This window comes from Cherax quadricarinatus, unplaced genomic scaffold (assembly GCF_038502225.1).
Source record: "Cherax quadricarinatus isolate ZL_2023a unplaced genomic scaffold, ASM3850222v1 Contig11, whole genome shotgun sequence".
Classification (NCBI taxonomy): domain Eukaryota; kingdom Metazoa; phylum Arthropoda; class Malacostraca; order Decapoda; family Parastacidae; genus Cherax; species Cherax quadricarinatus.
The window spans coordinates 241,391-261,050 of NW_027195037.1; the positions used below are offsets into that span (position 1 = coordinate 241,391).

Genomic DNA, 19,660 nt, shown 5'->3' on the forward strand with positions numbered 1-19,660 from the left:
TTGAGGTCCAGCCTTGCTTGTTCCTCGTCTTCCCTCTCCGTCTGTGGTTGTGTCCCTAACATGTTGGTATATAAAGCTTTCCAGCACTACTTCCAGCATCTTGGCTCTCCAGTCCATTATGTGGCTCAAAATTTTCCCAGTCTGTCTCTTGTGGTTGAAATCCCCCATGATGAGTAACTTTGCCCTCCTTATGTGGGCCCTTCTGGCCACCTCAGCTAGTGTGGTCACCATAGTTCTGTTGCTCTCATCGTATTTTTGTCTAGATCTCCTGCTGTTCGGTGGCAGGTTGTACATCACTACTATCACCATTTTTGGACCCCCGGTTTGAAGCATTCCTACTATGTAGTCATCTGCTTCACCTCCAACTAGTCCTCCTATCTCCTCAAAACTCCATTGTTTTTGATGAGCATTAACTCCTCTTCCCCCTCTGTTCCTGTCTTTCTGTCAGGCCCGGTGGCCCGGTGGCCCGGTGGCCCGGTGGCCCGGTGGCCCGGTGGCCCGGTGGCTAAAGCTCCCGCTTCACACACGGAGGGCCCGGGTTCGATTCCCGGCGGGTGGAAACATTTCGACACGTTTCCTTACACCTGTTGTCCTGTTCACCTAGCAGCAAATAGGTACCTGGGTGTTAGTCGACTGGTGTGGGTCGCATCCTGGGGGACAAGATTAAGGACCCCAATGGAAATAAGTTAGACAGTCCTCGATGACGCACTGACTTTCTTGGGTTATCCTGGGTGGCTAACCCTCCAGGGTTAAAAATCCGAACGAAATCTTATCTTATCTTATCTTAGGATCTGATATTCAGACGGGAAGATTGCATCTGTTATCATCCCTGTGAGTGTTATGAAGTACAGGGATGCCTCTGTGATTCTTTCCTGCCACTCGTCACTCTTATTTGCTATTCCATCTGTGTTGGTATACCATACCTTCAGCTTCCTTACCAGAATTGCATTCAGGAGAGCATGGGAGGGGTTGGTGCAGGCTGAGAGTGTGGTAGTCAGGGATGGATATTATGGTAGGCGAGTGTTGTGGTAGTATTGGTGCTGATGGGGGGGTGGGAATATAGGTATAGAGTGTTTCTTGCTTCTGGGTATTGTGCTTGGTTGGCATGGTTTGATATGGGTTGAGGGGATGCTGTTGGTGGTTCTGAAGGCAGTTATGTTTGCTTTTTCCCTCGAGACTGCACTCCCCTGTCTCTCAGTACCTGCTCTGTCTCCCCTTCTAGCCTGTGGTGCCTTCTTATTCTCTCTCTCAGTTGTTCCCATTCTTTATGTGTTCTGCCATGGTCTAAAGTACACTCTCTGGTATTTTGGGGAATCCTTTAACTGTGGTTTCCTCTGCAGGATTTAGTTTTGTACAATTTCTGTCTTTCATGTCAATCTGATTGGGGGGGAGGCACTTTCCCCTCGAGTACTGCCCAAATCTCTGAAAAAAATTTCAGCTGTGTCATGTCCTCTCCTGCTATCACGATGATGTTCTCAACCTCTTTTACCTCCCTGTCTTCTTTCAAGATAGATCTTTCCTTCTGCTTCATGGAACCCATAATTAATAAGTGACCTCTCCCTCTCCTCTTCCCAATTCGTTCCCCTCCATATTTCTGGGTTTGATTTAAGTATCTCCTTGCTTGTTTCCCTTATCATCTCCCAGACGTCACAGTGGCCTGGTATAATTTCCTCAAGGGGCTTCTTTTTTCCTTACCCTCTTTCAATCCCTTCACTGTCTGCTAATGTTCCTGCACCCAGCACCTTCCTCTTATCATTCCTCACTTTTATATTCTGCTTCAGCACTTCCAGTTCATCCTCAAGGCTCTGTTCCTTTGCCTCTGAAGCAACAGCTCATAATTCCCACTTCTTGAGCTCTGTAAATATTTTCTTCTCCACTGAATTACAAAACTTTGTGTGTGTTTGTGTGTATGTGTGTGTGTGTGTGTGTGTGTGTGTGTGTGTGTGTGTGTGTGTGTGTGTGTGTGTGTGTGTGTGTGTGTGTGTGTGTGTGTGTGTGTGTGTGTGTGTGTGTATGTGTGTGTGTGTGGCCGTGCATGAGACCGCACATTGACGCAGATGAGGCTCAAAGTCTCAGGCTGATAATCAAATGGGACACACTTTATGAGGGTGGAGGCAAAAACTGTACAGAGTTACAAGAGTGTCACCCGGCACTAGAAGTCAGAAACTACCATAACTGACTAATGGGTGTACCTACAAATGCGTAAACACAATTACATTAACGTTAATATGAACACGATTCCCTTTCTTTCCTTGCATTCAGCTGGGCCGTTGTTCATGGTTCACGTGGTGAAGGGAGGTCGAGCAGAGATGCCGTGTGACGTGGCGACAACAGACGCCAGTGACCGTGTAGTGCTGGTACTCTGGTACAAGGATGGTGTCGGAGCCCCCATCTACAGGTAAGGAACAGCTGGTGAATAATGTCATGTGGTATCATACCTGTGTCTGCCACACCTCTACTTTATGTCTGGCACACCTCTACCCTGTGTCTGCCACACCTCTACTTTATGTCTGGCACACCTCTACCCTGTGTCTGCCACACCTCTACTTTATGTCTGGCACACTTCTACCCTGTGTCTGCCACACCTCTACTTTATGTCTGGCACACCTCTACCCGGTGTCTGCCACACCTCTACTTTATGTCTGGCACACCTCTACCCTGTGTCTGCCACACCTCTACTTTATGTCTGGCACGCCTCTACCCTGTGTCTGCCACACCTCTACTTTATGTCTGGCACACCTCTACCCTGTGTCAGCCACACCTCTACTTTATGTCTGGCACACCTCTACCCTGTGTCTGCCACACCTCTACTTTATGTCTGGCACGCCTCTACCCTGTGTCTGCCACACCTCTACTTTATGTCTGGCACACCTCTACCCTGTGTCTGCCACACCTCTACTTTATGTCTGGCACACCTCTGCCCTGTGTCAGCCACACCTCTACATTATGTCTGGCACACCTCTACCCTGTGTCTGCCACACCTCTACTTTATGTCTGGCACACCTCTACCCTGTGTCTGCCACACCTCTACATTATGTCTGGCACACCTCTACCCTGTGTCTGCCACTCCTCTACATTATGTCTGGCACACCTCTACCCTGTGTCTGCCACACCTCTACTTTACTTCTGCTATACCTCTGCTCTGTGTCTGCCACACCTCTACCTTACGTCTGCCACACCTCTACCCTGTGTCTGCCTCACCTCTTCCCTGTGTCTACCACACCTCTGCACTGTGTCTGCCATACCTCTGCTCTGTGACTGCCACACCTCTACCCTGTATCTGCCACACTTCTACCCTGTATCAGCCAAACCTCTTCCCTGTGTCTGCCACACCTCTACCCTGTGTCTGCCACACCTCTACCCTGTGTCTACCACACCTCTACCCTGTGTCTGCCACATCTCTACCTTACGTCTGCCACACCTCTACCCTGTATCTGCCACACTTCATCCCTGTATCTGCCACAACTCTTCCTTGTGTCTGCCACACCTCTACCCTGTGTCTGCCACACCTCTACCCTGTGTCTACCACACTTCTACCCTGTGTTTGCCACACCTCTACCCTGTATCTGCCACACCTCTACCCTGTGTCTGCCACACCTCTACCCTGTATCTGCCACACCTCTACCCTGTGTCTACCACACCTCTACCCTGTGTCTGCCACACCTCTACCCTGTGTCTGCCACACCTCTACCCTGTGTCTGCCACACCTCGACCCTGTGTCTGCCACACCTCTACCTTATGTCTGCCACACCTCTACCCTGTATCTGCCACACCTCTACCCTGTATCTGCCACATCTCTTCCCTGTGTCTGCCACACCTCTACCCTGTGTCTGCCACACCTCTACCCTGTGTCTGCCACACCTCTACCTTATGTCTACCACACCTCTACCCTGTGTCTACCACACCTCTACCTTATGTCTGCCACACCTCTACCCTGTATCTGCCACACCTCTACTCTGTATCTGCCACACCTCTACCCAGTGTCTGCCACACCTCTACCCTGTATCTGCCACACCTCTACCCTGTGTCTACCACACCTCTACCCTGTGTCTACCACACATCTATCTTATGTCTGCCACACCTCTACCCTGTATCTGCCACACCTCTACCCTGTATCTGCCACACCTCTACCCTGTGTCTGCCACACCTCTACCCTGTGTCTGCCACACCTCTACCCTGTGTCTGCCACACCTCTACCATATGTCTGCCACACCTCTACCCTGTGTCTGCCGCACCTCTACCCTGTATCTGCCACACCTCTTCCCTGTGTCTGCCACACCTCTACCCTGTATCTGCCACACCTCTACCCTGTGTCTACCACACCTCTACAATGTGTTTGCCACACCTCTACCCTGTATCTGCCACACCTCTACCCTGTGTCTACCACACTTCTACCCTGTGTCTGCCACACCTCTACCTTATGTCTGCCTCACCTCTACCCTGTATCTGCCACACCTCTACCCTGTATCTGCCACACCTCTTCCCGGTGTCTGCCACACCTCTACCTTATGTCTGCCACACCTCTTCCCTGTGTCTGACACACCTCTACTTTGTGTCTACCCACCTCTACCATGTGTCTACCACACCTCTACCCTGTGTCTACCACAACTCTACCTTGTGTCTGCCACACCTCTACTCTGTGTCTGCCACACCTCTACCTTATGTCTGCCACACCTCTACCCTGTATCTGCCACACCTCTACCCTCTATCTGCCACACCTCTTCCCTGTGTCTGCCACACCTCTACCCCGTGTCTGCCTCACCTCTACCCTGTGTCTACCACACCTCTACTCTGTGTTTGCCACACCTCTACCCTGTATCTGCCACACCTCTACCCTGTATCTGCAACACCTCTACCCTGTGTCTACCACACCTCTACCCTGTGTCTGCCACACCTCTACCTTATGTCTGCCACACCTCTACCCTGTGTCTGCCACACCTCTACCCTGTATCTGCCACACCTCTTCCTGTGTCTGCCACACCTCTACCCTGTGTCTGCCACACCTCTTCCCTGTGTCTGCCACACCTCTACTTTGTGTCTACCACACCTCTACTTTGTGTCTGCCACACCTCTACCCTGTGTCTACCACACCTCTAGCTTGTGTCTGCCACACGTCTACCCTGTATCTACCACACCTCTACCCTGTGTCTACCACACCTCCAGCTTGTGTCTGCCACACCTCTACCCTGTGTCTACCACACCTCTACCCTGTCTCTACCACACCTCTACACTGTGTCTACCACACCTCTACCCTGTGTCTACCACACCTCTATCTTGTGTCTGCCACACCTCTACCCTGTGTCTACCACACCTCTACCCTGTGTCTACCACACCTCTACACTGTGTCTACCACACCTCTACCCTGTGTCTACCACACCTCTATCTTGTGTCTGCCACACCTCTACCCTGTGTCTACCACACCTCTACCCTGTGTCTACCACACCTCTACACTGTGTCTACCACACCTCTACTTTGTGTCTGCCACACCTCTACCCTGTGTCTACCACGCCTCTACCCTGTGTCTACCACACCTCTACACTGTGTCTGCCACACCTCTACCCTGTGTCTACCACACCTCTACCCTGTGTCTATCACACCTCTACCCTGTGTCTGCCACACTTTTACCTTGAGTCTACCACACCTCTACCCTTTGTCTACCACACTTCTACCCTGTGTCTACCACACCTCTACTCTGTGTCTACCACACCTCTACCCTGTGTCTACCACACCTCAACCCTGTGTCTACCACACCTCTACCCTGTGTCTACCACACCTCTACCCTGTGTCTACCACACCTCTACACTGTGTCTACCACACCTCTACCCTGTGTCTACCACACCTCTACCCTGTGTCTACTACACCTCTACCCTGTGTCTACCACACCTCTACTCTGTGTTTGCCACACCTCTACCCTGTATCTGCCACACCTCTACCCTGTGTCTACCACACCTCTTCCCTGTGTCTGCCACACCTCTACCTTATGTCTGCCACACCTTTACCCTGTATCTGCCACACCTCTACCCTGTATCTGTCACACCTCTCCCCTGTGTCTGCCACTCCTCTACCCTGTGTCTGCCACACCTCTTCCCTGTGTCTGCCACACCTCTACTCTGTGTCTACCACACCTCTACCCTGTGTCTACCACACCTCTACCTTGTGTCTACCACACCTCCACCCTGTGTCTACCACACCTCTACTCTGTGTCTTCCACACCTCTACCCTGTGTCTGCCACACCTCTACCTTGTGTCTGCCACACCTCTACCCTTTGTTTACCACACTTCTTGCTTGTGTCTGCCACACCTCTTCCCTGTGTCTACCACACCTCTACCCTGTGTCTACCACACCTCTACCCTGTGTCTACCACACCTCTACACTGTATCTACCACACCTCTATCCTGTGTCTACCACACCTCTGCACTGTGTCTACCACACCTCTACCCTGTGTCTACCACACATCTAGCTTGTGTCTGCCACACCTCTACCCTGTGTCTACCACACCTCTACCATGTGTCTACCACACCTCTACACTGTGTCTTCTACACCTCTACCCTTTGTCTGCCACACCTCTAGCTTGTGTCTGCCACACCTCTACCCTGTGTCTACCACACCTCTACCCTGTGTCTACCACACCTCTACACTGTGTCTACACTCCTCTACCCTGTGTCTACCACACCTCGACCCTGTGTCTACCACACCTCTACCCTGTGTCTACCACACCTCTACCCTGTATCTGCCACACCTCTACCCTGTGTCTTCCACACCTCTACCCTGTGTCTGCCACACCTCTACCTTATGTCTACCACACCTCTACCCTGTGTCTACCACACCTCTACCTTATGTTTGCCACACCTCTACCCTGTATCTGCCACACCTCTACCCTGTATCTGCCACACCTCTACCCTGTGTCTACCACACCTCTACCCTGTGTCTGCCATACCTCTACCCTGTGTCTGCCACACCTCTACCCTGTGTCTGCCACACCTCTATTTTATGTCTGCCACATCTCTACCCTGTATCTGCCACATCTCTACCCTGCATCTGCCACACCTCTTCCCTGTGTCTGCCACACCTCTACCCTGTGTCTGCCACACCTCTACCCTGTGTCTGCCACACCTCTACCTTATGTCTACCACACCTCTATCCTGTGTCTGCCACACCTCTTCCCTGTGTCTGCCACACTTCTACCCTGTGTCTGCCACACTTCTACCCTGTGTCTGCCACACTTCTTCCCTGTGTCTACCACATCTCTACCCTGTGTCTGCCACACTTCTACCCTGTGTCTACCACACCTCTACCCTGTGTCTGCCACACCTCTACCCTGTGTCTGCCACACTTCTACCCTGTGTCTGCCACACTTCTACCCTGTGTCTACCACACCTCTACCCTGTGTCTGCCACACCTCTACCCTGTGTCTACCACACCTCTACCCTGTGTCTGCCACACTTCTACCCTGTGTCTACCACACCTCTACCCTGTGTCTGCCACACCTCTACCCTGTGTCTACCACACCTCTACCCTGTGTCTGCCACACCTCTACCCTGTGTCTGCCACACTTGTACCCTGTGTCTGCCACACTTCTACCCTGTGTCTGCCACACTTCTACCCTGTGTCTGCCACACTTCTACCCTGTGTCTGCCACACTTCTACCCTGTGTCTGCCACACTTCTACCCTGTGTCTGCCACACTTCTACCCTGTGTCTGCCACACTTCTACCCTGTGTCTGCCACACCTCTACCCTGTGTCTGCCACACCTCTACCCTGTGTCTACCACACCTCTACCCTGTGTCTGCCACACTTCTACCCTGTGACTGCCACACTTCTACCCTGTGTCTGCCACACTTCTACCCTGTGTCTGCCACACTTCTACCCTGTGTCTGCCACACTTCTACCCTGTGTCTGCCACACTTCTACCCTGTGTCTGCCACACTTCTACCCTGTGTCTGCCACACTTCTACCCTGTGTCTGCCACACCTCTACCCTGTGTCTGCCACACCTCTACCCTGTGTCTACCACACCTCTAGCCTGTGTCTGCCACACTTCTACCCTGTGTCTACCACACCTCTACCCTGTGTCTACCACACCTCTACCTTATGTTTGCCACACCTCTACCCTGTATCTGCCACACCTCTACCCTGTATCTGCCACACCTCTACCCTGTGTCTACCACACCTCTACCCTGTGTCTGCCATACCTCTACCCTGTGTCTGCCACACCTCTACCCTGTGTCTGCCACACCTCTATTTTATGTCTGCCACATCTCTACCCTGTATCTGCCACATCTCTACCCTGCATCTGCCACACCTCTTCCCTGTGTCTGCCACACCTCTACCCTGTGTCTGCCACACCTCTACCCTGTGTCTGCCACACCTCTACCTTATGTCTACCACACCTCTATCCTGTGTCTGCCACACCTCTTCCCTGTGTCTGCCACACTTCTACCCTGTGTCTGCCACACTTCTACCCTGTGTCTGCCACACTTCTACCCTGTGTCTGCCACACCTCTTCCCTGTGTCTGCCACACTTCTACCCTGTGTCTGCCACACTTCTACCCTGTGTCTGCCACACTTCTACCCTGTGTCTACCACACCTCTACCCTGTGTCTGCCACACCTCTACCCTGTGTCTGCCACACTTCTACCCTGTGTCTGCCACACTTCTACCCTGTGTCTACCACACCTCTACCCTGTGTCTGCCACACCTCTACCCTGTGTCTACCACACCTCTACCCTGTGTCTGCCACACTTCTACCCTGTGTCTACCACACCTCTACCCTGTGTCTGCCACACCTCTACCCTGTGTCTACCACACCTCTACCCTGTGTCTGCCACACCTCTACCCTGTGTCTGCCACACTTGTACCCTGTGTCTGCCACACTTCTACCCTGTGTCTGCCACACTTCTACCCTGTGTCTGCCACACTTCTACCCTGTGTCTGCCACACTTCTACCCTGTGTCTGCCACACTTCTACCCTGTGTCTGCCACACTTCTACCCTGTGTCTGCCACACTTCTACCCTGTGTCTGCCACACCTCTACCCTGTGTCTGCCACACCTCTACCCTGTGTCTACCACACCTCTACCCTGTGTCTGCCACACTTCTACCCTGTGACTGCCACACTTCTACCCTGTGTCTGCCACACTTCTACCCTGTGTCTGCCACACTTCTACCCTGTGTCTGCCACACTTCTACCCTGTGTCTGCCACACTTCTACCCTGTGTCTGCCACACTTCTACCCTGTGTCTGCCACACTTCTACCCTGTGTCTGCCACACCTCTACCCTGTGTCTGCCACACCTCTACCCTGTGTCTGCCACACCTCTTCCCTGTGTCTGCCACACCTCTACTTTGTGTCTACCACACCTCTACTTTGTGTCTGCCACACCTCTACCCTGTGTCTACCACACCTCTAGCTTGTGTCTGCCACACGTCTACCCTGTATCTACCACACCTCTACCCTGTGTCTACCACACCTCCAGCTTGTGTCTGCCACACCTCTACCCTGTGTCTACCACACCTCTACCCTGTCTCTACCACACCTCTACACTGTGTCTACCACACCTCTACCCTGTGTCTACCACACCTCTATCTTGTGTCTGCCACACCTCTACCCTGTGTCTACCACACCTCTACCCTGTGTCTACCACACCTCTACACTGTGTCTACCACACCTCTACCCTGTGTCTACCACACCTCTATCTTGTGTCTGCCACACCTCTACCCTGTGTCTACCACACCTCTACCCTGTGTCTACCACACCTCTACACTGTGTCTACCACACCTCTACTTTGTGTCTGCCACACCTCTACCCTGTGTCTACCACACCTCTACACTGTGTCTGCCACACCTCTACACTGTGTCTACCACACCTCTACCCTGTGTCTATCACACCTCTACCCTGTGTCTGCCACACTTTTACCTTGAGTCTACCACACCTCTACCCTTTGTCTACCACACTTCTACCCTGTGTCTACCACACCTCTACTCTGTGTCTACCACACCTCTACCCTGTGTCTACCACACCTCAACCCTGTGTCTACCACACCTCTACCCTGTGTCTACCACACCTCTACCCTGTGTCTACCACACCTCTACACTGTGTCTACCACACCTCTACCCTGTGTCTACCACACCTCTACCCTGTGTCTACTACACCTCTACCCTGTGTCTACCACACCTCTACTCTGTGTTTGCCACACCTCTACCCTGTATCTGCCACACCTCTACCCTGTGTCTACCACACCTCTTCCCTGTGTCTGCCACACCTCTACCTTATGTCTGCCACACCTTTACCCTGTATCTGCCACACCTCTACCCTGTATCTGTCACACCTCTCCCCTGTGTCTGCCACTCCTCTACCCTGTGTCTGCCACACCTCTTCCCTGTGTCTGCCACACCTCTACTCTGTGTCTACCACACCTCTACCCTGTGTCTACCACACCTCTACCTTGTGTCTACCACACCTCCACCCTGTGTCTACCACACCTCTACTCTGTGTCTTCCACACCTCTACCCTGTGTCTGCCACACCTCTACCTTGTGTCTGCCACACCTCTACCCTTTGTTTACCACACTTCTTGCTTGTGTCTGCCACACCTCTTCCCTGTGTCTACCACACCTCTACCCTGTGTCTACCACACCTCTACCCTGTGTCTACCACACCTCTACACTGTGTCTACCACACCTCTATCCTGTGTCTACCACACCTCTGCACTGTGTCTACCACACCTCTACCCTGTGTCTACCACACATCTAGCTTGTGTCTGCCACACCTCTACCCTGTGTCTACCACACCTCTACCATGTGTCTACCACACCTCTACACTGTGTCTTCTACACCTCTACCCTTTGTCTGCCACACCTCTAGCTTGTGTCTGCCACACCTCTACCCTGTGTCTACCACACCTCTACCCTGTGTCTACCACACCTCTACACTGTGTCTACACTCCTCTACCCTGTGTCTACCACACCTCGACCCTGTGTCTACCACACCTCTACCCTGTGTCTACCACACCTCTACCCTGTATCTGCCACACCTCTACCCTGTGTCTTCCACACCTCTACCCTGTGTCTGCCACACCTCTACCTTATGTCTACCACACCTCTACCCTGTGTCTACCACACCTCTACCTTATGTTTGCCACACCTCTACCCTGTATCTGCCACACCTCTACCCTGTATCTGCCACACCTCTACCCTGTGTCTACCACACCTCTACCCTGTGTCTGCCATACCTCTACCCTGTGTCTGCCACACCTCTACCCTGTGTCTGCCACACCTCTATTTTATGTCTGCCACATCTCTACCCTGTATCTGCCACATCTCTACCCTGCATCTGCCACACCTCTTCCCTGTGTCTGCCACACCTCTACCCTGTGTCTGCCACACCTCTACCCTGTGTCTGCCACACCTCTACCTTATGTCTACCACACCTCTATCCTGTGTCTGCCACACCTCTTCCCTGTGTCTGCCACACTTCTACCCTGTGTCTGCCACACTTCTACCCTGTGTCTGCCACACTTCTTCCCTGTGTCTACCACACCTCTACCCTGTGTCTGCCACACTTCTACCCTGTGTCTACCACACCTCTACCCTGTGTCTGCCACACCTCTACCCTGTGTCTGCCACACTTCTACCCTGTGTCTGCCACACTTCTACCCTGTGTCTACCACACCTCTACCCTGTGTCTGCCACACCTCTACCCTGTGTCTACCACACCTCTACCCTGTGTCTGCCACACTTCTACCCTGTGTCTACCACACCTCTACCCTGTGTCTGCCACACCTCTACCCTGTGTCTACCACACCTCTACCCTGTGTCTGCCACACCTCTACCCTGTGTCTGCCACACTTGTACCCTGTGTCTGCCACACTTCTACCCTGTGTCTGCCACACTTCTACCCTGTGTCTGCCACACTTCTACCCTGTGTCTGCCACACTTCTACCCTGTGTCTGCCACACTTCTACCCTGTGTCTGCCACACTTCTACCCTGTGTCTGCCACACTTCTACCCTGTGTCTGCCACACCTCTACCCTGTGTCTGCCACACCTCTACCCTGTGTCTACCACACCTCTACCCTGTGTCTGCCACACTTCTACCCTGTGACTGCCACACTTCTACCCTGTGTCTGCCACACTTCTACCCTGTGTCTGCCACACTTCTACCCTGTGTCTGCCACACTTCTACCCTGTGTCTGCCACACTTCTACCCTGTGTCTGCCACACTTCTACCCTGTGTCTGCCACACTTCTACCCTGTGTCTGCCACACCTCTACCCTGTGTCTGCCACACCTCTACCCTGTGTCTACCACACCTCTAGCCTGTGTCTGCCACACTTCTACCCTGTGTCTACCACACCTCTACCCTGTGTCTACCACACCTCTACCTTATGTTTGCCACACCTCTACCCTGTATCTGCCACACCTCTACCCTGTATCTGCCACACCTCTACCCTGTGTCTACCACACCTCTACCCTGTGTCTGCCATACCTCTACCCTGTGTCTGCCACACCTCTACCCTGTGTCTGCCACACCTCTATTTTATGTCTGCCACATCTCTACCCTGTATCTGCCACATCTCTACCCTGCATCTGCCACACCTCTTCCCTGTGTCTGCCACACCTCTACCCTGTGTCTGCCACACCTCTACCCTGTGTCTGCCACACCTCTACCTTATGTCTACCACACCTCTATCCTGTGTCTGCCACACCTCTTCCCTGTGTCTGCCACACTTCTACCCTGTGTCTGCCACACTTCTACCCTGTGTCTGCCACACTTCTACCCTGTGTCTGCCACACCTCTTCCCTGTGTCTGCCACACTTCTACCCTGTGTCTGCCACACTTCTACCCTGTGTCTGCCACACTTCTACCCTGTGTCTACCACACCTCTACCCTGTGTCTGCCACACCTCTACCCTGTGTCTGCCACACTTCTACCCTGTGTCTGCCACACTTCTACCCTGTGTCTACCACACCTCTACCCTGTGTCTGCCACACCTCTACCCTGTGTCTACCACACCTCTACCCTGTGTCTGCCACACTTCTACCCTGTGTCTACCACACCTCTACCCTGTGTCTGCCACACCTCTACCCTGTGTCTACCACACCTCTACCCTGTGTCTGCCACACCTCTACCCTGTGTCTGCCACACTTGTACCCTGTGTCTGCCACACTTCTACCCTGTGTCTGCCACACTTCTACCCTGTGTCTGCCACACTTCTACCCTGTGTCTGCCACACTTCTACCCTGTGTCTGCCACACTTCTACCCTGTGTCTGCCACACTTCTACCCTGTGTCTGCCACACTTCTACCCTGTGTCTGCCACACCTCTACCCTGTGTCTGCCACACCTCTACCCTGTGTCTACCACACCTCTACCCTGTGTCTGCCACACTTCTACCCTGTGACTGCCACACTTCTACCCTGTGTCTGCCACACTTCTACCCTGTGTCTGCCACACTTCTACCCTGTGTCTGCCACACTTCTACCCTGTGTCTGCCACACTTCTACCCTGTGTCTGCCACACTTCTACCCTGTGTCTGCCACACTTCTACCCTGTGTCTGCCACACCTCTACCCTGTGTCTGCCACACCTCTACCCTGTGTCTACCACACCTCTAGCCTGTGTCTGCCACACTTCTACCCTGTGACTGCCACACTTCTACCCTGTGTCTGCCACACTTCTACCCTGTGTCTGCCACACTTCTACCCTGTGTCTGCCACACTTCTACCCTGTGTCTGCCACACTTCTACCCTGTGTCTGCCACACTTCTACCCTGTGTCTGCCACACTTCTACCCTGTGTCTGCCACACTTCTACCCTGTGTCTGCCACACTTCTACCCTGTGTCTGCCACACTTCTACCCATGTAACCTTCAATGGTTGAGTTTGGCTTGGATTAATAAGGGTAATATATATTAACCTATATTTACATATAATTTCAAGGCGATAGTGAAATTGTAAACTGCGGAAGATCGCATTGCAAAAATCTACATCTTAAGTTTTCTTGCTAATGCTAAATACGTTGGCGTATTGACTGCGTCAGTACGCCAGCAGTTATACCTATATAACAGACCGGGCCGCGGGGGCGTTGACCCCCGGAACTCTCTCCAGGTAAACTCCAGGTAATAACGCTGACTCTTAGCCTATACACGTTCAGATTTTTAAATATACTGAAAAATTAGCACTTCTCTACAAATATTCACAGAGCTAAGGACTTCTTATTATATTTGTATTTAAAGACACATACTTTCCAATGTATGAACACAGAAATACACACTGATCTGTGTATATTAACTTACTGGGGTTAACGATAAGGTCGGTAAGTATTTTTTTTTTATGCCAAACATTCCTGTCGTTTTAGTCTTCAAAATTATGTTTGACATTACCATTAAATATTTCCTAACAGTTCATTCCAAAATAAAATACAAAACAGTAGATATAAGAAACAAATGTTTTAACATTTGAATTTTACCAATAATTTGGACTAACAGAAGAAACACACAGTAAAATTTGTCTAGAAAAGTCAAATTATCGTTTAAGGTTAAACTCGTATATAGATGTGTAATTGTAAGTGAATATGTGTTGAGAGCTTAATTTATTACCCATTTCATGGCTTTGTCGACAGACATTAAGTTCAATAATCCAGAGAAGACCGATGGAAGATGAGAGGGAGTTTGAGGTAATCAGTCCTTTAGCCTAGAGTCGATGTGTTCACTCCATTAATTTTGATGGACTGAACACATCGACTCCAGGCTGAGGGACTGATTACCTCAAAATCCTCCTCATCTTTCACCGTCCTTCTCAGTAATGGACTGATAAAGCCACTGGCTGACAAAATGTTTCCGTAATAAATATTCCTAAATATTGCACAAGAATCTCACTCTTCAACTTGTCAGTTTTCTAAGCTATATCACTTCTACAACCAAGACAACCAAACCATCTCTCCCACTTACTGTCATGTCAGTAGCGAGTGATGGCAGGATCACCTGAATATAGAATTACCAAACCTTTTCTGGAGGATTTCGCGACTCTTTGTGTCCTGTGCTCAGCCGTGAGGGATTACCGGTGTCCTGCTGCTTCCTTCTGGAAGCAGGACGAGGGTACTGCAGCAGGTGGAGAAATCGTTGTGGTGGTTAAAATGGTTGATTTTTTTTCCGTAGTAGTCGTGTTGATAGTGAAGGGGAAGCAGAAGAGTGCAGATAAAGTAAGAGTCTGATGGAAGAGGAACAATGTGAACTGAGAAATACAAGATGTTTAGAGCGAGTGTTTCCACAAAAGCATAAGGCAGAAGTATCTTTTACGTGAGGCAAATGAGTTTTTTTTATGGTTTTCAAAAGAGATTCGAGAGAGTGGATAATGCATCAATGTCCATAGTGCTGAAAAAATATGACATAACTGTGAGGTTGCTCAAAGTGACTCACTAAACAGTGTTAAATGAAAAAAAATGAGAAATGTTTTCCAGAAAAAAGAGAAATATTGAAGGGAATGTGTAATATTTCTTTCTTTAATATTTCTATAGATGAGACAATAAAAAAAAGTTAATCCCAGAGGGAGAGGACACACGGTGTAGATCTAGAAACAAAAATTTCTCAGTACGTACTGTTGTTGCAAGATTCTGAAGATAATTTATGGGGGAATTTAGAATGGTGTTTACAATGTAGGTGAAAGTGCTCACAGATAAGACGTAAACGATGAGAATAAGTATAAATATTGAAGACTGGTGACAGCGTGGGAAGAATTTAAAATATTTACTTACAGGAGGGCTGATGTTTCAAAATATGGGTCTAAGAACAAATTTATTGAACAAACAAGGGAGGAAAGAAGTGGTAGTATTTATTTGGCTAAAAACAGTTTTCAACAGTGTCGCTGACACTTGCATCTTCAGTGATGGTAGAGATTCATATGACCTTGACTGGCACAGTACACAAAACACCCACACATACGAGACAGTAACTTGGATCAGTAGCTTGTCACAAAGTGGCCCAAGTCGGACCGAAACGTCATTATAAGTTTCTGTTTCCTATGTGTTTGGTAATTCAAACTAAACTGCTTCAGCCCACCTGGGATTAAATCTTGTTAATGTTGACGATTTCCTCGTCGTTTGTAGTAATCCAGATCAGGTTGACGCAATTTATTACACCGTCTAAGAAACCCACTTTCTCTTATGGAATATAGTTCGCTCCCACAATATCCCTCATTTAAAAAAGTTTAACTTCCGACTGCAGTTGTACCCACCATGAAATTCGTCCAGAATAGTTTAGAATCTTTCTGCTGTTGTTGCCACCGCAGACTTCAGGAACACTCGTATATAATAATGCTTCAGAATGGTAAAAAGTATAGTTTGTTTTCCCTCTCCTCACAGCTACGATTCTCGAAAGCACAGTCTCCTGGACGCAAGGAACTGGGCGGACGAGAAGACGCTGGGCGGTCGTGGTCACTTCGACTTGCAGTCGTCACCAGCTTCGCTCGTCTTAGACAACGTGCGGGCCAGTGACGAGGGTCTGTACCGCTGCCGCGTTGACTTCAAGAAGAGTCCCACCAGGAACGCTAGAACCAACCTCACAGTCATCAGTGAGTTGCTACAGAAAGTTGCTCCTGGTAGTGTACAGGTGCGCTTCAGTGATTTAATTTAAAAAAAAACCTTATTCAGAAATATATCCATATCCGCAGAAACCAGACATGGTACGTAATTCTGATTTGTTTCTTCAGTATTTTAACAGCCCTCAAGACGAAAATTTACTTCTCTCTCAATTGTTTTAATGTATATCTTAAGAACATTGTTCCTGCTTGTATGTCAACGAACAATTACAACTGCAATAATGCTAAACAAAGCTAATATCAACATAACGGAGAAAATGGCATAAAAAAACAATTTAATTATACAAAATGGAATGTAATAGCGTATGTACCATTATGGAATAAGGATCCCATCTATTTACTAGAGAAGGAATTAATAGGCCAACATGATGACGAACTAAACTGCTGAGTGAAAAAAACTGCGGAATATTGAACTGAATTACAGCACCTTACCTACTCCAGCACCTTACCTACTCCAGCACCTTACCTACTCCAGCACCTTACCTACTCCAGCACCTTACCTACTCCAGCACCTTACCAACTCCAGCACCATACCTACTCCAGCACCTTACCTACTCCAGCACCTTACCTACTCCAGCACCTTACCTACTCCAGCACCTTACCTACTCCAGCACCTTACCTACTCCAGCACCTTACCTACTCCAGCACCTTACCTACTCCAGCACCTTACCTACTCCAGCACCTTACCTACTCCAGCACCTTACCAACTCCAGCACCTTACCTACTCCAGCACCTTACCAACTCCAGCACCTTACCTACTCCAGCACCTTACCTACTCCAGCACCTTACCTACTCCAGCACCTTACCTACTCCAGCACCTTACCTACTCCAGCACCTTACCTACTCCAGCACCTTACCTACTCCAGCACCTTACCTACTCCAGCACCTTACCTACTCCTGCACCTTACCTACTCCAGCACCTTACCTACTCCAGCACCTTACCTACTCCTGCACCTTACCTACTCCAGCACCTTACCTACTCCAGCACCTTACCTACTCCAGCACCTTACCTACTCCAGCACCTTACCTACTCCTGCACCTTACCTACTCCAGCACCTTACCTACTCCAGCACCTTACCTACTCCTGCACCTTACCTACTCCAGCACCTTACCTACTCCAGCACCTTACCTACTCCTGCACCTTACCTACTCCAGCACCTTACCTACTCCTGCACCTTACCTACTCCTGCACCTTACCTACTCCAGCACCTTACCTACTCCAGCACCTTACCTACTCCAGCACCTTACCTACTCCAGCACCTTACCTACTCCTGCACCTTACCTACTCCTGCACCTTACCTACTCCAGCACCTTACCTACTCCAGCACCTTACCTACTCCTGCACCTTACCTACTCCTGCACCTTACCTACTCCTGCACCTTACCTACTCCAGCACCTTACCTACTCCAGCACCTTACCTACTCCTGCACCTTACCTACTCCAGCACCTTACCTACTCCAGCACCTTACCTACTCCAGCACCTTACCTACTCCAGCACCTTACCTACTCCTGCACCTTACCTACTCCAGCACCTTACCTACTCCAGCACCTTACCTACTCCTGCACCTTACCTACTCCAGCACCTTACCTACTCCTGCACCTTACCTACTCCAGCACCTTACCTACTCCTGCACCTTACCAACTCCAACACCTTACCTACTCCAGCACCTTACCTACTCCTGCACCTTACCAACTCCAACACCTTACCTACTCCAGCACCTTACCTACTCCAGCACCTTACCTACTCCAGCACCTTACCTACTCCAGCACCTTACCTACTCCAACACCTTACCTACTCCAGCACCTTACCTACTCCAGCACCTTACCTACTCCAACACCTTACCTACTCCAGCACCTTACCTACTCCAGCACCTTACCTACTCCAACACCTTACCTACTCCTGCACCTTACCAACTCCAGCATCTTACTTTCAGACGCTCTCTTAAATATGGAGAAAATACAAAAAAAAAATGACTAAGCCAAGATCAGAACCAAATTTTGATGTCATCAATATAAATGGAAACTAAATGATGAAGACAAAATGAAGAGGATCAAAGACGAAAACAAAATGATCAAAACAGAGGATCAAATGTGTGAGATACTTAACGTGAGGTTCCAAAGAATATTCTTGAGAGACAGTTCATAATTCTGAGACCCTAATAACACGTTCAACTGAGAGACGGTTCATAATTAAGTGATCCTGAGTTCCTAATAACACGTTCAACTGAGAGACATTTCATAATTAAGTGATCCTGAGTTCCTAATAACACGTTCAACTGAGAGACATTTCATAATTAAGTGATCCTGAGTTCCTAATAACACGTTCAACTGAGAGACATTTCATAATTAAGTGATCCTGAGTTCCTAATAACACGTTCAACTGAGAGACATTTCATAATTAAGTGATCCTGAGTCCCTAATAACACGTTCAACTGAGAGACAGTTCATAATTAAGTGATCCTGAGTTCCTAATAACACGATCGACTTAGAGACAGTATTCTGATAATTCCAAATAATAAGACTACGCAAGAAATGGCCCAGGACATATAAAGAAAGTATTGAACTAATCCCTTAAGAATAATGGCCACATTATCCCAGTTAGATTAATTCACTATTTCGGTCCATCCTACACCATTATCGATCCTGAAAAACAAATTTAATACAGATTTTCTTAATCTCATAAAAATCTAGTGAATTTCCTAATAAAATAAACCAAAACATAAGAATGGCAGCGGCGAGAATCAGTAAGGTACAGACATGTCTAACACGTACTCTCGTTGCACCTCCAGTAAGGTACAGACATGTCTAACACGTACTCTCGTTGCACCTCCAGTAAGGTACATACATGTCTAACATGTACATTCGTTGCACCTCCAGTAAGGTACATACATGTCTAACACGTACTCTCGTTGCACCTCCAGTAAGGTACATACATGTCTAACATGTACATTCGTTGCACCTCCAGTAAGGTAGAGACATGTCTAACACGTACTCTCGTTGCACCTCCAGTAAGGTACAGACATGTCTAACACGTACTCTCGTTGTACCTCCAGTAAGGTACAGACATGTCTAA

General features: G+C 49.6%; 1 protein-coding gene across 2 annotated transcripts in view; it reads left to right on the forward strand.

The window, feature by feature from the left end:
- Positions 1-19,660, forward strand: part of LOC128685847 (nephrin-like) — a 317,772-nt gene that overhangs the window by 195,018 nt on the left and 103,094 nt on the right. The window contains exons 2-3 of one of the 2 annotated variants that reach the window (XM_053772546.2): positions 2,263-2,398; positions 16,352-16,560. In XM_053772546.2, the coding sequence (XP_053628521.1) occupies positions 2,263-2,398; positions 16,352-16,560 (345 nt within the window). Of the gene's footprint in view, positions 1-2,262; positions 2,399-16,351; positions 16,599-19,660 lie in introns of those variants that run through there. The other variant, XM_053772547.2, reaches the window with a different exon arrangement.